Below are 15,607 nucleotides of genomic sequence, written 5' to 3'. Positions count from 1 at the left end.
TCGGTGAAATTTGTCTGGGCTCCGTTTCGTGAGAAGAAAAAAATTCATGGTTCGGGTGGAGGGGCAATAGTTGTTGCTGATGTCATGCCAGATCAGAGCGCACCATCATCGGGAGGGCCCAGATTTTGTCGGCAGCTACTAAAACCAAAATCGCCATTACCAATGTTCGCCTTCTGCTTCTACTGAGTGCGGTGTTACTTGAGATGTTCCGGTGGACATTCGGATGAACTCGTTCGATATACAAGGATAACAGCACGTCGGCCAAGCCTCCTAACATCACGTCTTATTTTCCGCCCTCATCCAACAAAGAGGTTCAGAGGTTCGTCCACTATCATAGTAGTACAGTACACGCAAAACTCCGGGGCCGTTTCCCCCCTGTCCGTAGCATTCATCCCATCCATGCCGTCCGTCCGTGATGCAGGAGGATACCCAGCAGTGGTATTCTCGGTATGCATATATTGCGTGCTGTGGGCGTCCCTTACTCCTCCTTGGCACCGCCACGGCCGGCCCTCTCGGCAGTCTCGATGGCCTTCCTGTCGCTCTGGACACCGCCACCCTGCATGGCGCTCATGAAGCCGCCGCCGGACTTGAAGGGGCGCTTGAGGTCGCCAGAGGCCGGCTGGCCGTAGAGGTGGATCTTGACAAGGTTGTTCTCGAGGGCCGTCTTGAGGGGGATGATGCTCTGGATCAGGAGGGGGTTGTTGTACTGGAGGTAGATGTGCATGAAGGACATCATGGCGAGACCCATGAGCTGGCCGCGGAAGGCAGTCTTGACCTGCTGGCTGTCATATGCGTGGATGGTCGTGGTGACGAGCTTGGGCTCCTCGCTGGAGCCGACGGGAGCGGGCTCGACGTACTTGAGCGTCGTCATGTCTGTTCCACTTATCAGCGTCTCCTTCGCCTACTCCGCTCCCGGCAGGTGATCCATACCCTTCTTCTTGTTGATCTGGAATTGGACGTAGACGTAGATCAGGCCAATGATGACATTGCTGGAAACGTAGCCGATGCGAATCAAGTCGAGGACCGAAGGGTCGTCAAAGGGGACACGCTTCGACACCTGCATCATTCCCAACATGATGATGAGGTTGGTGCTGTTGTATGTCCATGTTAGCGGACCTGATTCTCGTTCACGATTTTCAAATTATAATTTCCAGTCTCCAGTCTCTTCAGTGTGCGCAGTAACAGTAATACACAGCGAATGCGCTGGGCTGTGGGAGGAGAGAACGACGTACATCTGAGGGCTGATACCAGCCATCTTGAACGAGGGTGCTGAACCGTAGCGACGAGAAGGTGTAGAGAAGGGAGGGGGCTGATGAGGGCTGTTTCCCGGGGTCTGGCAAATTTATCTGGCCTCAATTGCCTAATATTACTGAGCTTGGTCCTGTTCAAGGGCCCTCCAGGACCCTCAGGGTTAAAATAGTGGTCTCTCCGGGGGGGAGGGGACCTCCAATTAGCGAACACTGATAGGACGCTCAGGTAACGCGGAAGCCGCTAACTGCCCGTCAGCAAGATGCGATGGCACTGTCTGGGTCGGGAAAAGTGTTGTTCCGGCACACTATCCGGTGTTTTGGGGGTGGAAGGTGCGATATCTACAGATTACAGCGATCCTACCCACTGTACAGAGTATCCGTGCTCCCTGTATGTACTGTATCATCTACTGAGTGATTGTTTACTGAGCTGTGTTCCGACCACTGTCCATGTGTGTATGCATCTTCCATAACCTCTTTCTGGCCGCCTTGCATCGTATCTTCTTCAATCTCTTGATGAGATGAAGTTCATGCGGGAATATATCATCTATCCGTAGACCTCAAGATATTACCAGTCTTCATGTATATGTGTGCGCATCTAAGCCGCTGTCTGCTAGGGCAAGACTGATCGCATCACCTCATCATCAGCCAATGCTGGCCATCAGGTAGGCACCTTCCACCGGCTTCGACCTCTTTCTTCCATCCTTCGCTCATCTCAAAATGCACCTTCCACTTGGCAGAAGCACAGGCCTGCCGTCGTATATCGGCCACCAACATGCTCGTTCCTCGTGACCAGATGACGGGGCGACTCTCTCAACCTCTTCGGCGTGAATGCCATCCCTGTTCTGGTGGTGGAACCCTCTTCTGACACGCTACTGGCAGACCTCGATGGAGGAACCCAAGAAAGGCGGAGCAGGAAAGCAGTCGATAACGAACGGTCCGACGACGCGCCCGGCCGGAACGACCCGTCATCCTCGACCGACAGGATGCCTCCCTTCTCGTACGCGTCTGTACATTGCCTTGTGCATGACGTACAGTCCGATGATCCTAAGACTCGTTCAACGTCTCTGTCCATCCTATGAAAGCTTGTCGGTGTGTTCGTCTCTGACCTTGTCCATCATCGCTGGTTCGTTGCCTCGGACAGGCGGGCACGACAGCCTTTGTTACCTTGCTGTCATGCCTTCTCAAACAAAGATGTTATGCAAGACCGGCATGCTCACAACGGACGGCGGCTGTGTTTTTTTTGTTCCACTTTGTCTCTTTTCTTTTCTTTTTCTTTCATTCTCTGCTATGCCATCTAAGATGTCCTTGTCTTGAACTGGACTGTGTGTGTCTGGATGGAACTCCTGCGCCATCCCGAGTTCTCTGTCCGAGGCCACTTGGCCGAGTCGGCTGCTTCACCTTGACATATGATGACAGGTGGAGGAGAAGGACAGGAAAATCATTTATAGCAAGACTTCCCGCGCCGTGCTGTGGCATCTCTCTTCTCATCTTCTCTCACACTCAGTCTCACACTCGCAGGTTTTCCCTTCTACGACCATATCATCCAACCGTCAGCGATCCAGCACAGACGACACCGACGACACCCTCCAACCAACCCAGCAATGGCTTACGCTGTCCGCAACGACCACATCGTGAGCTACGGCAGCACTGCCTACTACCCACCTAGCAGCGGCCGCCGCAACCGCAGCCCTCAGGAGAGCCACTGCGACGTGAGGATCTGCGTATGCGATGACTACCGCTCCTCCCCTCCGCCGCCATCATCGTCGCACTTGGTCTCAAGCTCGGTTCATGTCCAGGTGCGCCACGGCGGGGGCTCGAGGAGGCGCTCCTCCCGACGATGTGGCCGCTGCGGCCTTGACCGCAGCGGGGGGGGTCCACACATGTCGTCGTCTGGCAGGAGCACAGCTACGACGACCACCAGCATCCTCGTCGACAACCGGGCCTCTGGGTCCTCCCTCTGGCACCGGTACGGGCCAGAATTCCGCGTCGGCATCTCGCACTCGACCTCTACGTCGGACATCATCGGGTTCCTGGCCCCCGAATCCTCCCGGTACGAGGTCGTGGTCCACTGGGACGACCACACGTACGAGCCTCTGGGGCGCTGGATCCCCGTCAGGGACATCTCCAGGAGGGCCGTACGTCTCGAGGTCAGGGAGGAGAGGCGCAGCCGGTATTACTAAGTCCTCTCTCTCTCTCTCTCTCTCTCTCTCTCTCTCTCTCTCTCTCTCTCTCTCCCTCCTGCTCATCCTCTCACATGACCCTGACTTTGAGTAACCGGCTTTTTTTTCCTCTGCTTCCTTCTTCTCGACTCTTTTGCTCTTCCAATGATTTGCACGCGCTCATCACTGCTGGCTCTCATTCTGTTGTTTCTGTAGGCCGGCGACAAAAAGGACATGTCCGACGGCTGCGATTGATAGACTAGTTATCAGAAGCATATATAGATTACAATTCCCGAACTAAATATGCACACGGTTCCGTTTCTTTTTCTTCCCCCATCTTTCCCTCCTTCGCCTCGTGGTAACCATGGCAGGCAGTGCTGGATGCTGGGCTCATTGCAAGGCAGCAATGGTCAAGGTACATGCACGTATGTACTCGTATGTAAGTGATATCCCCAGATGGGGTTCTTCTGGAAAGAAGGCCGGGTTCACGATTGGTTATGAGACGGGGGAGGGGGAAAGTTGCGCCCGTGGCAGTGACAGTGACGTGCGTGATCCTCCCTCACACAATCCATGCGGAGAAGAGCCAGTGCGTGGCAAGAGGAATCTGTAGAGGAAGCCGGGAACAATGTCTGCATGCATGCATGCACGAAACGCCATGCAGTACAGCTTCTATTCGGCATACAACATGGCTCATTCCCACGTCTCTTCTGGCTGACAGTACACCCTCGTACATCCCACACTGCCGGTCCTAGCCTTACTGCCGGTAGCAGTAGTAGTAGTGACGGTACATAGTAGTGACGGTACACGCATGCAACCAGGCATCCATGCAAGCTCTTGAGCAGCGCTGGCAAAGGCTGCGGTGTCCTCGTTAGCTGTTAGCAGTACGAACCGCATCATCCCGGTCTTCCCTCTCATGGTGGTTTGCACGGTTGCATCATTATACCGTGGTAACGCACGTCCTACTCTGGGCCTCATCACAGTGCTCGTATGCTGTACGGTGTTTGTTGACGGGTGCACTCTATTGACATTGATATCCTCTATACAAGTACTCTCTAGACATGTATGATGAGAATCGACAACAGTCAACAAGAGAAGAAGAAGAATTGTGACAAGATGCAATATCGAATGAATACCGTGTCCCTTTGACCAGTACAGCAGCAGTGATTCACCATGGAACGAAAAGAAAGAAAAAAAAATTAAAATAAAATAAAATATCCATGAAAAAGAAAGATCCGCCGTCCATCTCGGCGTGAGATGAACATGCATTGCATTACGTATGCATGCATTGCATGTAGGGTGACCGAACTAACAACGCCCAGCCTGCTGTGGATCCTTCTCCAAAATCTTACTTGCAAGATGCAAAAGACAGCCATGACAGCCATGAAGGAACAATCGCGGGACAGGGGTGATTTGGTGACGGAGGAAAGAAGAGGTCATATGCCCCCCTCCCCCTCCCCCTCGAGTGACAGGGCGTACAGGGGGAGAGAACAGGTGAGCTGTATGAATCATCTCGACTGGGGGGGGGGGGGGGGGGGGAGGGAAGGAAAGTCTTGGCTTGAGCGACTGTTGCCTATCGCGGGGCTTGAGAGATGCCTACAAGATACAGCGATGGGCATTCTTCCCTTCTCTCTTCTCCTTTCAGCTCCTTCTCTTCCTCATCATCTTTCTCATCCATTGCTCTGAGTCTACTCACTGCATTGAGGAGGAGATAGACGAAAAAAAAAAAAAAAGATTCAACATCAGAGGATGTTCAATACCTTCAAGTATGACTCTGAGACGGACCAGATCCAGAATATCCGTCAGGCATATGATCCCGAGAGCGCAAAGTCAAGCCAGCACATAGCTTGCACTCGATGTCATGAGAAGAAGGTTAGCGGTTATTTCTCTACAAGAACCAAGGATTCAACGACGCCTCCCAACCCCAACCCCAACCCCAATCCCAATCCCTCCGGAAAGAAGAGGATGAGGAGGAGAAGCCGGGGACAGGAAACGGGAAGGAACTGACATACAAGACAGCTGAGATGCAGCGGTGAGGAGGACGGCTGCTATCGGTGCCGCTCCAACAATCTCGTATGCGAGTATCCGCGACCCAGTCCACGATCATCCCGCCGGGGCAGGAGATCCCACCACGGCCAGAGCTCACACCCCCACTCCCACTCCCACTCCCACTCCAACCACGGGGAAGGCGAGCCCTCCTCCTCCTCCTCCTCCTCTGGCGTGGGTCGCCAGCATAGACAGCCTGCCGGCCCCCGGCAACCCGGGACCTATCCGCCCTCGCAGGCACTCCCCGGCAGCAGCGGCAGCGGCAGCGGCAGCAGCAGAATGCCCTTCGTGGCCGACTCCTACACGTACGGTGGCCATCAGCCTACCTACACGGCATACGCACCTTCTTCTTCCTCTGCCGCTGCCGCTGCCGCTGCCGCCTCCGTGTCGATGCCGTCGTATTCGTCCATGCAGCCTCTGACGGGCTTTGAGTACCATCATCAGGGCGTATACGACGACTCGTGGGCGCATCAGCAGCAGCAGCAGCAGCAGCAGCAGCAGCAGTCCGACTTTGAATACTCCATGGCTCCGAGCTGGTACGATGACATGGCGTCTGAGTATCGTGATGATGAGGAATATTTTCATCAGCAGCGTGACCAGCATCACTGGCCTTGAGGGGTTTGTCTTTTCTATCCCCGGTGTTTTAATATATATATATATATATATATATATATAACGATGAAACGAACGTAATGGCTTCTCATGATTGAATTCTTCTATCCTCCTGTTTTTTTTTCCATCATTGTCAATGTTCACCTAACACACGTCGTTAGCATTAGGTGGTTATGAATAGATATATATATATATGCAGATTCCCATTGTCAGCGCACTGCTCGACGACTACACTGCCAGCTGCTCATCTGCAAGTGTCTTTTAATATGCCTAGCCCAGTGAATAGACAGACGAGAAGGGCTGAGCAAGGTCAAGGATGGAAAACAGAACTGGTGATACACCATGATACAGGCTCCTTTCCGAAAGAAGGGGGGGGGGGGGAAGCCATGCAGCCCTGTGTAAAAGCCTTATGGGGGTCGTTGGTGTAAGATGAGTGGAGAAGAGCATGAGATATGACGTGGGGGGTTTTGTTTTTTCCCAAGGCATGTCATCCTTCTAGGCAGCCTCTGAACTTTGGCTGACTCAGAGACAATGCAGGGTAAGTTAGCAAGAATTGTTCGGAAAATGTCGTCAGCCGAAACTCATTTATCCTCTATTTTTTTTTCGGTCTTTTTTTTTTTCTGGTCTTTTTCTCTTTCTCCCTTCCTCTCCTGGCTGCTTTGCATCGCGACAACCAATTTTCTCTAGCCCAAGACCAGCCAAGATCCATTGTCACATCCATAAACCCATCATGGCGTCTGAAGATGAAGATGTCGAAACGACGACTTTTGCCGACCGTCTTGATTCGTGGGGGTGTAAGTAATTAGCCATTTTTTTTTTTCCTTTCTCACATCATCATGTCAACGCTTTTCACGTTCCATCATCATCTATCATATATCCATGACTATCACTCTCACAATACACGTGAGAGGCTAAATCTTTTTCTTTCAAGAAAATCTATATATATATATATATATATAAAAGACTAACACACGCAAAACAAAAAAAAAACAAAAAAAAACAAAAAAAAGCTTCTGCAATCCCCTCATCAACACTTGCAACCCTAGTGATAGCCCTCCACACCCGTCCACGTCAGCTCCTCCCCCTCCTCCTCTTCTCCCCGCCCTTGTTCCTGAGCACGTACGTCAACCTGGCCGGCTTCCCTACCGGCGCGGCGGGCATATCGGCCGCCTGGTCGGGCCTGTACGCCCTCATGGCCCTGAGGAGGAAGCCTGCCGGCCGCAGCGTGGCCACCCGGTTCCTCTCCCCCAGGGGTCTCACCAGGGGCGCCGCTATCGGGCTGGGCGTCGCCAACGCCGTCGCTGGAGGCTGGGTGTTCCTGCACGGGGACTGGGATCGCGATGAGGAGGAGAGGGTCAAGAGGAACAGGTGGGAGGAGTGAATCCCGACGCGATGCTGTGTCGCAGAAACGACAAGAGAAGGGAGGCGGGAAGGGGGGGGTGGAGTGCGGTGCTGCGAGGTTTACTGTAAGATCAACGTCACGAATGTACAATATTGCCTAGAGATGGGAAAATATGACAGTGATTCCTGTTTTGTCGGCAGACCAAAAGAAAGAAATAAAGAATATACAATGGTACTTTTTTTGAAAGAGGAGAAATTTGTAATAGTATGAAGAACCATGCTTCTTTTTTTTTTAACTTTTTTTTTTTTTTTACAGGCCTTCTTCTATTAGACGTAAAATTCAAAAGAGAAGAACCCACAATCACATGTGAATTTCCACGTTTCATGTCTTTCTATTATATATGCGCTTCTAAAGGTACACTGAAAAGAAAGAAAAAAGGGAGAAGGAAGAAGAGAAGAAGAAAAGAGTGCCATTAAAGAATGAAAATGGATATGAAAAAGCTCTAGGGTACGTAGATGCAACAGAACAACACAAGACACCGTAGAAAGCAGGAAACAGCTTCTTATTGCTGACAAAGTATCCTGTTATACCAAGGTCATCCTGCTGTACTTGGCTAGACAGAGACAGAGGAGACAGATTAAGAATAAGAAGAGAAAAAAATAGAGCCAGAAAAAAAAACAAAAACGCCCGACCTGAAACCCCGTTGGAGATAGTTCAGCACTTGAACAACAACCTCCCTTCTTTTTTTTTTGTTGGTTTATCCCAATACAAGACCCTGCGCAAGACTAGACAAGAAAGAAGAAGAGCAAAAAGACTGCAACAAAAGGAAAGCGAAGTAGAGTAGCGGTAGCAGGATGGCCGCAGGTTGTATGCGTCTGCGCGGGGCGTCATGGTACCCTCAAGCTAGAGCCAGCCATGAACCTGTGTCCGGAAATGAGACACACGAGCACGATGAGCCCAAAGGTGACAGCGCGCTTGATGCCACGCGTCTGGGTGACCGCGAGGCGTGGCTGGTCATTGTTGCCGACGGCCATGGCGCCCGGCATCGGAGGTAGCGGCAGGAGTCTGGGGCGCACCAGCGAGGCGTCGAGGTTGGTAATGTACTCGACGTCGCAGTCGCGCACTTTCGGTTCCGCGTAAGCCCGGTACTCGGACAGGGCGTGGTGGTTCTCCCAGCCGGCCGTCATGCGCATGCTGGCGACGACGCAGCCCGTGCGGTGCTTGCCGCGGTTGCAGTGGATCAGGAGCGGGTAGTTGTTCGGGTTGAGCACCACCTCGAGGATCATCCTCATGGCCGAGGGGGCAATGGCCTCCTTCTTGGTGCCTTTGATGTTGAAGATGATTTGGTTGATGCCGTTCTCCGTTGCAAACTCGCCCAGACCATCGTCCAGCTCATCTTTCTTCACCAGGGTCCTGGATGTCGGGGGAAAAAAAGGTTAGACGATTGAGCGGTGACGAGAGAGGCTCGTATGCATATGCATGGAACTCACACTACCGTCTTCAGCTCCAGCCCCTGCAGGTAGCTAAAGTCGTCCTTGGTAGGATAGCCGCTGCGGTAGACACCGGGAATGACAACGCCAAAATTGGCGGGTCGCCCGTCGGCGGGGGCATCGGGGAACATGTCTGGATCCGGACTGGGAGCATCGACTGGGACATCTGCGGCGTCAGTACGAGAAGCGAGGGGCCGATGCGGAAGGGGTCGGGGTTCTCACCATTCTCGCTTGTGACGGAGCTGGCCTCGGTAATGTCAGAGCCGCCATTGGCATTCTGGCATCGACCCTCCTCGGCATCGCGCAGGTTGTACGAATGGCGACCAGAGCTGAGGGAGCTGTGACGCGAACGAAAGCTCGATGTGGTGGAAGATGTGCTGGTGGTGGTGGTGGTGGTGGTTTCCATGGCGTCGGGCAGTTGTGCTGTTTCCTCGCCGTACGAACGCGAATTCCGATTCCAGGCCATTGTCCCTTCTGCCTGGAAAGGGGTATAGTTCAAAGAAGACATGTCCTCCTCTGAACTGGTGGTGGTGCGTGCGCGGATCAGGGAAAGAGGGCTGACAGGTGTAGCTGAGTTGGATACTAGTGTCGCCGTTTCTTGGTTGGGTGAGAGCAAAAAAAAAAAAGAGGATGGTGAGGAACTGATGAGTAGGAAGCCTATCAGGTCGTCGTGTAAGCCAAGATGTGAAAGACGTCGTCTGTGTGCGTGTGTCGTGTGTGCTTCGTTGTTCAGGTCGAGTGGTATAGGTGATGGCGTGTGTAAGAGAAGCGAGGTGGGTTCACTCCTCTGGAGAGGACGCAGTACCAAGTCTCCGGGGGAAGTGCAGAGATAGTAACTAGACCTACGAGAGGCCGTTACAAGCCTTGGAGGCAACAAGTTGGGCGAAGGGGCTCATCTTGCTATATGAAGAAGAAGAAGAAAGGGGGCCAGGTAGAGTCTTTTGTCTGAGAGTGTTGAAGGCAGCAGGGGTGATGTGAGTCCTGTGTGTGGTGTGTGTGTGTGTGTGGTGTGTGGGGGAAGGAGGGGGAGAGGAAGATAAATGGCAAGAATGCTGGAGGGAAAAGGAAAGAGGGAAGCGGAAAGGAGTCGTGTGCCTGGGTGTACGGGCCCTTGGGGTCGGGGGGGGGGGGGGGTGGTACGTGGGTTTGAGGCGGACTACGTGAGACAGCCGCTTGTTGGCCCGGGATTGGGAACTTTGTTATGGAGTAGAACACTGGGAGAGGTAAAAAAAGAAAGTGCCAAGGTCTCCAGAGTGGGGGACGTCAGACGGACCCTTAAGAGCCTCCTAAAGTCGACGAGTACGACAACATTGAAGTCTACCTGACAAGTCTAGTTGACAAGTCTGCCATTTCAGATAATATCAGCATTACTCTTCCACACTGCTCTCCGGTAAGTGAAATAAAAAGAATAAAAAATTAAAGAAAAGAGGGAGAGAAAAAAAAAAGAAGACAAATTAGCGAATAAGAAGAGCGAGAAGGAAAAAGAAATCAATCTTCAATCTCCAACTTACGCTTACCGGACTTGAGCGAGTGTGTGTGGATTCATCTTCACTTCAATGCTAGCGCGTCCCTACCTACAGGCCACAGCTACAGAGTACGTCGTAGTGCATGTGTATGATGTATCCATCTTGTGGAGCTGCTATATCTTAGAACCTACCGTCCACGGAGCTATATGTACTCGTACGGCTAGATATTCGTACATCCTACATGTACGAGTAGGGTTTTTTTTTTTGTCTTTCTCTCTCTCTCTCTCTCTCTCTTATTTTATTTTATTTTATTTTTATTTTTATAATAAAGAAACCCTACTTGTACAGCCTACTCTACTCATACAGGTCACATTGACCACTGACGGGGTAACTCGCTGGGGCGGCAACTTCCCTGTAGATGGGGCCCTTTTAGTGGAACAGGGCACCCGCGAAAGGAATAAGCGAGGATAGACTCCAATGGATCGCACGCGGAGTACGAGTACACTCGACCTTGCTTAGCAAGATTGATCTCCCCCCTCTCCTCCTTCCCTCCCCCCCCTCTCCCTCTCTCTCCCTCTCTCTCCCTCTCCTCTCTCCCTCTCTCTCCCTCTCTTTCCGGCTCTCTCTTCTCCTAGGTTTGTGGCGGAAAGACAACCAAACCTAAACGGACATTTCAGAGAAGAAGAAACTTACTGGCACGTCGGGCTTGCTGTCACTCTCACTGCGAGCTGACACACAAAAACACAGCTGATGACGAGAACAGCAAACCCTGACTCCTCAGTGCTCACACGCGCATCACCCCCGGGTACGTGGACGCTTCATCGTGATCAGACCAACATTGAAAACAACCCCGGTCGTCCATCCCATGGCTATCTGGGGCAGGCTGCTGCAGCCGTGACTTGTCCTTGCTGTGGTCTGGACCCCACAACTTCCAGTACATGTACATCCGACCTCCACCCCTGACCTGGACTGCTTCTTCGTACTCACGAAGCCTACGACGGAAGATTCGCAGCCTCGGGCCTGCGCATAACATCGACTCAGCAGGTACGTACTCCATACCGGGTACCACCACTCTGACGGACGAGAGAAAGACGAGAGACAGTCGCCGTCACACCGCACTGTGCACGCCTCGATGCGACAGCCTGATCATCACTCTTCCTACTGGCTGTCCGGTGGGTTGAATTACGGGGTATTACCCCCGTGGCCTAATATTGCTATTATTGCTCCTATTGCCTACCGCTCACGGTCCAGGCCGGCAATGGGGCTCCCCCCCTGTGCATCCTCTTCACCAGAACTACTTGTAAACTGCGAGCATTACTTGCCGTACGAGTACCCGTACAGAGAGTATCCGTACAGGTTACTGATTATCATCATTACTGATGATCCGCGCGTGGTGTGATACTAACGACAGATTGGCGTTGGTATACATGTATTGCTCGTATGTACTTAGATATAGCTCTGCCGCGGACGGCTTCCATGCTGCTCGCAAGCATACTCGTACAGCAACCACCTACGGTACTCTGTATAGATTACACTGGGGAAAAGTGGCCTGACGTCTTGACGTCCTGACGCTCTGTATCCTATTAATGAGTCCACCATTTGCGCTGATAGGAGAGCAGCTAGATGGCTACTGGCGGCAGTAGGGTGAGTACATGTGAATGTACATGTGCCACATAATAATAGTATTTAATCTGTAATCTGTACAGGTTACTCGTACGAGTAATATTATGTATAGTAAGTCCCCGTCCCAGTCCCCTTATTCACCCGTTGCTGGTCCTACTTGTACTAGTTGGTACTCGTAGACATTTAGAAGCCTCAGATTTTTGAAGCCTCAGGTTTTGGAAGCCTCAGGTTTTGGAAGCCTCAGGTTCTAGAAGCCTCAGGTTTCTACTACGACTCTGTAATTTACACGCCTCGCGAGAATGCGGTACGTACGTCGGCGGATGTCGCCGCCATCCATCCACCCGTTCCCCTCTCCCGTCCTATGAGCTGATTCCAGTTGAAACAGGGAAATGTTGCTCGTAAGTACGAGCGCTCATTATCTATTTGCAACTTTCTAAAAGTACCAGAAGTACGACCAGGCCACTAGGCAGAAATATGATCATGTATATGCCCCCTATCCGACAATTCCGTGCCTTGCGGGCTTTTTGCCTGCTCTGCCAACTAACATAAAAAAAAAAAAAGACCCAGTGCGGCAAGAGTCGAAAACAGTGCGATCGTTCATTCCTTTACACACACACACACACACACACACAAAGAACAAACAAAGAACGAGAAGAAACAAGAAGAAGAGAACTTTCAGTTCATCCACCAGGCCCGAGGCTTTTCTCCTTTTCTCCTATTTTATTGAACCATTTTTGGCATCTTTCACGAGCCTACTTGCCATTGATAAGAACGACTAGTTGCGTTCGTAGCATTCGTAATGTAATCTGTATTTGTATTCCGTACAGAGAGAGAACATGTGGTGTCTTTTTTTATCTTGATGTTTTCGCCACAGTTTCCGGGCGTGACCGACAGACGGGAGCTGTGCCACGTATTATCAATGTGTGCGACATCATGACGTCGAAATACCTGACCGTCGATGGCAGTGCATGCACTTCGACGTGAAGCTGCTGACGCTTGCACGCCGATCAGACGTTTCAGCAGCATATACTATATATACGTTTGCGCGAATACAGTGGCATATCAACAAGAAGGTGTATATGCGAGTGTATACGGTATCCAAGAACTGCATCACCCGTAGTATTCCTAGCCACCCCTCTGTCGTCGTAGCTCGTTCCGAGCGATGACCAGACGAAGTGACAGAATCAGAATCGAAGTCAACATCATGCCAAACGCAGCAAACAGCTGCACGCCAAGGTAGCCCCCGGTGGCGCCGAATATCGCGCCCGAGATCGGCGGGCCGATGAGTGACCCGACGCCCTTGAGGATGGAGGCCATGCCGATGCGGGTACCCAAGCGGGTCAGATCGGGTGTGATGCCGGTGAGGACGACGTTGGCGAGGGCGACGACGGCGCCGGAGAAGAACCCCCACAGGACGGCGAAGGCGATGTTCCCCGCAGCGTTTTGCACGCTGGTCCAGTAGAAGATGGCGGCGCTGCTGAGACCGCAGACGGCGACGTAGGTGTCGATGGCGCCGAAGCGGTCGGCCACGAGAGAGGGGAGGACGCGGCCCGGGATGGTCGCAGCATTCATGATGGAGATGAGGTAGACGGCTAGCGAGGCGGTGCGCATCCCGTGCGCCGTTGCATACGTCTGCACGTAGTAGCTCGGGATAAAGAAAGTGAGGTTGTTGAAGAAGATGGCGACGCAGTAGACCAGGTAGGGTCGCTCGCGGAAGGCGGCGAGGTCGATGAACCACCGCCATGAGAAGCCGCCAGCCTGCCATGCCGGCTTGCTGGCGTTCACCCCCCGGCGACGCTGTGGCGGCCTCAGCACCGAAAAGCCAAACAGACACAGTGCCAGACAGATGAAGCCGATGGCTCTCATGGCCCACGGGAAACCTGCCCGCGCCTTCACTTGCTGGAAGATGATCGGGTACAAGGTCGCGCCGAGCCCGCTCCCCACCGTCGCCGTCGACATGGCCAGCGCCCGGTGCCGCACAAAGTACCGCGGCACCACGGCCATGGACGGTACCGACAGGCAGCACGTCCCCAAGCCGACGCACACGCCCTGCGCGAGGAGTACCTGCCAGTACCGCGTGCTGATGCTCGTCATCATGAAACCGGCCGTCTCCAGCACCGCCCCCGCCGCGATCAGGCTGCGGCAGTATCCCATGTCGAACAGCGGACCGATGACCACCGCCACCGCCATGAAGCAGAAAGTCTGGATGGACCCGATCCATGATATCGCCGACGACGACGAGTCCCGGAGCATGTCCGTCTCGTAGTATGACTGGAACGCGCCGAAGCTGTTCAGCATGCCACTGCAAAGCCACGTCAGGACATCTGTATCCGTAGCGACAACGCAGGTCACCTGACGTTGATATACTCACAGGTGGTTGAAGTAAAGAGAAAACGACCCCGCAACCTGTAGCCAGCCCATCAAGCCACCCTCGGCGGGCTCCGTTGAGGCGGGCTCATCGTCTACAGATGGCCGAGGCTGTGGCTCTGTGACCGGTGTGCGACGAATCTTCTCGATCATCATCGCCCCTTGCCTGCATGACGGGCTATGAAGGGGGTCGACGTAGGCAGAGAAGAAAACACTGTTTCAGCGCATCCACACACACACACACACACACACACATACACACGAGGCTTCAATGGACAAGTAGAACGTCTGCTCAAGCAGAATACATCACCGTGGTTGAGGTGTGAGGAGCATAGTCACCTTGGATTAAGCGGTAGGAGCAAGAGGGACAGAAGATAAGCAGAGCACCGACAACGGACGTGAGGGGGGGTTTCGGCTTGAGATGCCGTAGAGGAGATATGGATAATGTATTATCAGTTGCAGACCTAGTCCGTACTCGTGCTTGGGACTGGAAAAAGGTGTAGCGGGGGAGTCGTCTGCACGCCGGCTAGAAAGGCAGGTACGAGTTCTTATCCGCACCTGCCCAAGCTTTGCTCTTTCATCGTACCTGGCCGCGCTATTACCTGCTAGTATTGCTCTGTACGGATACATTCGAGTAGTGAGCACTGCAGCTGCTACCTGTCTGTATATGTCAGCAACGACCGCTGCTGGTATGTACACCTGTATGCAGCAGCACATTCAACGGTCATGCAGTAGGCTCGACTCACAATCGTGAGAGAAATGGGTGCTGACAAGGAGGCCTTGTTGGATCAGGCCTGGGACTATTATCTTTGACGAGGAGAATTCGAATACAATTTTCAGTACCAGGTTGCATGTAGAATATTCGCAAATCGTCAACAAGTCAGCCAGTGTTGAGTGTCGATTGATGCCTTGCAGCCTCACAGAGCACAGAGTGCTGCGCGCGTTGATTGGCCACTTCTGCCCCGGACGGGCGCCAACGCAGGCCGATGCCAAATGGTACACACAAGACATGGAACGTGGAGCTTCCAGCGCACGGTTTTGCAGCACAGCACGCACAACCGACACATAAGAGGAACTGTCCAGTCCCTGTTACTGCACTGTCCCGCTCATCGTCACAGCTGTTCGGGATCTCTCGTGCCATCTCAGCCTAGCCAGCAGCCTGCTGCAGACGACGCGAACACACGACTCCTTAATTTTTCTTCCCTCGACCGGGCTCTCACCAACACACATCTACTTCTGCACGCCCTCCCCCCCC

The 15,607-nt window shown here is 52.9% G+C and overlaps 6 protein-coding genes across 6 annotated transcripts; 3 read left to right on the top strand and 3 right to left on the bottom strand.

Moving 5' to 3' along the window:
* Nucleotides 1-478: 478 nt before the first annotated feature.
* On the bottom strand, nucleotides 479-1,255 carry GMORB2_4635 (uncharacterized protein; the record flags this gene model as incomplete). The annotated part of the gene is made up of 3 exons (XM_035466609.1): nucleotides 479-873; nucleotides 931-1,091; nucleotides 1,233-1,255. The coding sequence occupies 3 exons, from the start codon at nucleotides 1,253-1,255 to the stop codon at nucleotides 479-481; spliced, it is 579 nt and encodes a 192-aa protein (XP_035318157.1).
* Nucleotides 1,256-2,851: 1,596 nt separating this feature from the next.
* On the top strand, nucleotides 2,852-6,231 carry GMORB2_4634 (uncharacterized protein; the record flags this gene model as incomplete). The annotated part of the gene is made up of 2 exons (XM_035466608.1): nucleotides 2,852-3,385; nucleotides 6,226-6,231. 2 exons carry the CDS (start codon nucleotides 2,852-2,854, stop codon nucleotides 6,229-6,231), a joined length of 540 nt encoding a protein of 179 aa, XP_035318156.1.
* A 563-nt stretch (nucleotides 6,232-6,794) lies between these two features.
* On the top strand, nucleotides 6,795-7,445 carry GMORB2_4633 (uncharacterized protein; the record flags this gene model as incomplete). Its single annotated transcript, XM_035466607.1, has 2 exons — nucleotides 6,795-6,858; nucleotides 7,117-7,445. 2 exons carry the CDS (start codon nucleotides 6,795-6,797, stop codon nucleotides 7,443-7,445), a joined length of 393 nt encoding a protein of 130 aa, XP_035318155.1.
* An 848-nt stretch (nucleotides 7,446-8,293) lies between these two features.
* On the bottom strand, nucleotides 8,294-9,362 carry GMORB2_4632 (uncharacterized protein; the record flags this gene model as incomplete). Its single annotated transcript, XM_035466606.1, is given in 3 exon segments — nucleotides 8,294-8,819; nucleotides 8,897-9,040; nucleotides 9,055-9,362. The coding sequence occupies 3 exon segments, from the start codon at nucleotides 9,360-9,362 to the stop codon at nucleotides 8,294-8,296; spliced, it is 978 nt and encodes a 325-aa protein (XP_035318154.1).
* A 3,748-nt stretch (nucleotides 9,363-13,110) lies between these two features.
* Nucleotides 13,111-13,851, bottom strand: GMORB2_4631 (MFS transporter, MCT family, solute carrier family 16 (monocarboxylic acid transporters), member 3; the record flags this gene model as incomplete). Its single annotated transcript, XM_035466605.1, has 1 exon — nucleotides 13,111-13,851. One exon carries the CDS (start codon nucleotides 13,849-13,851, stop codon nucleotides 13,111-13,113), a length of 741 nt encoding a protein of 246 aa, XP_035318153.1.
* Nucleotides 13,852-13,891: 40 nt separating this feature from the next.
* Nucleotides 13,892-14,251, top strand: GMORB2_4630 (uncharacterized protein; the record flags this gene model as incomplete). Its single annotated transcript, XM_035466604.1, has 1 exon — nucleotides 13,892-14,251. One exon carries the CDS (start codon nucleotides 13,892-13,894, stop codon nucleotides 14,249-14,251), a length of 360 nt encoding a protein of 119 aa, XP_035318152.1.
* Nucleotides 14,252-15,607: the final 1,356 nt, after the last annotated feature.

This window comes from Geosmithia morbida (assembly GCF_012550715.1).
Source record: "Geosmithia morbida isolate 1262 chromosome Unknown scaffold_22, whole genome shotgun sequence".
In the NCBI taxonomy this organism is placed as follows: Eukaryota; Fungi; Ascomycota; class Sordariomycetes; order Hypocreales; family Bionectriaceae; genus Geosmithia; species Geosmithia morbida.
Note: the sequence above shows the minus strand (reverse complement) of the source record. Positions and strands in the feature narration are given on the sequence as shown.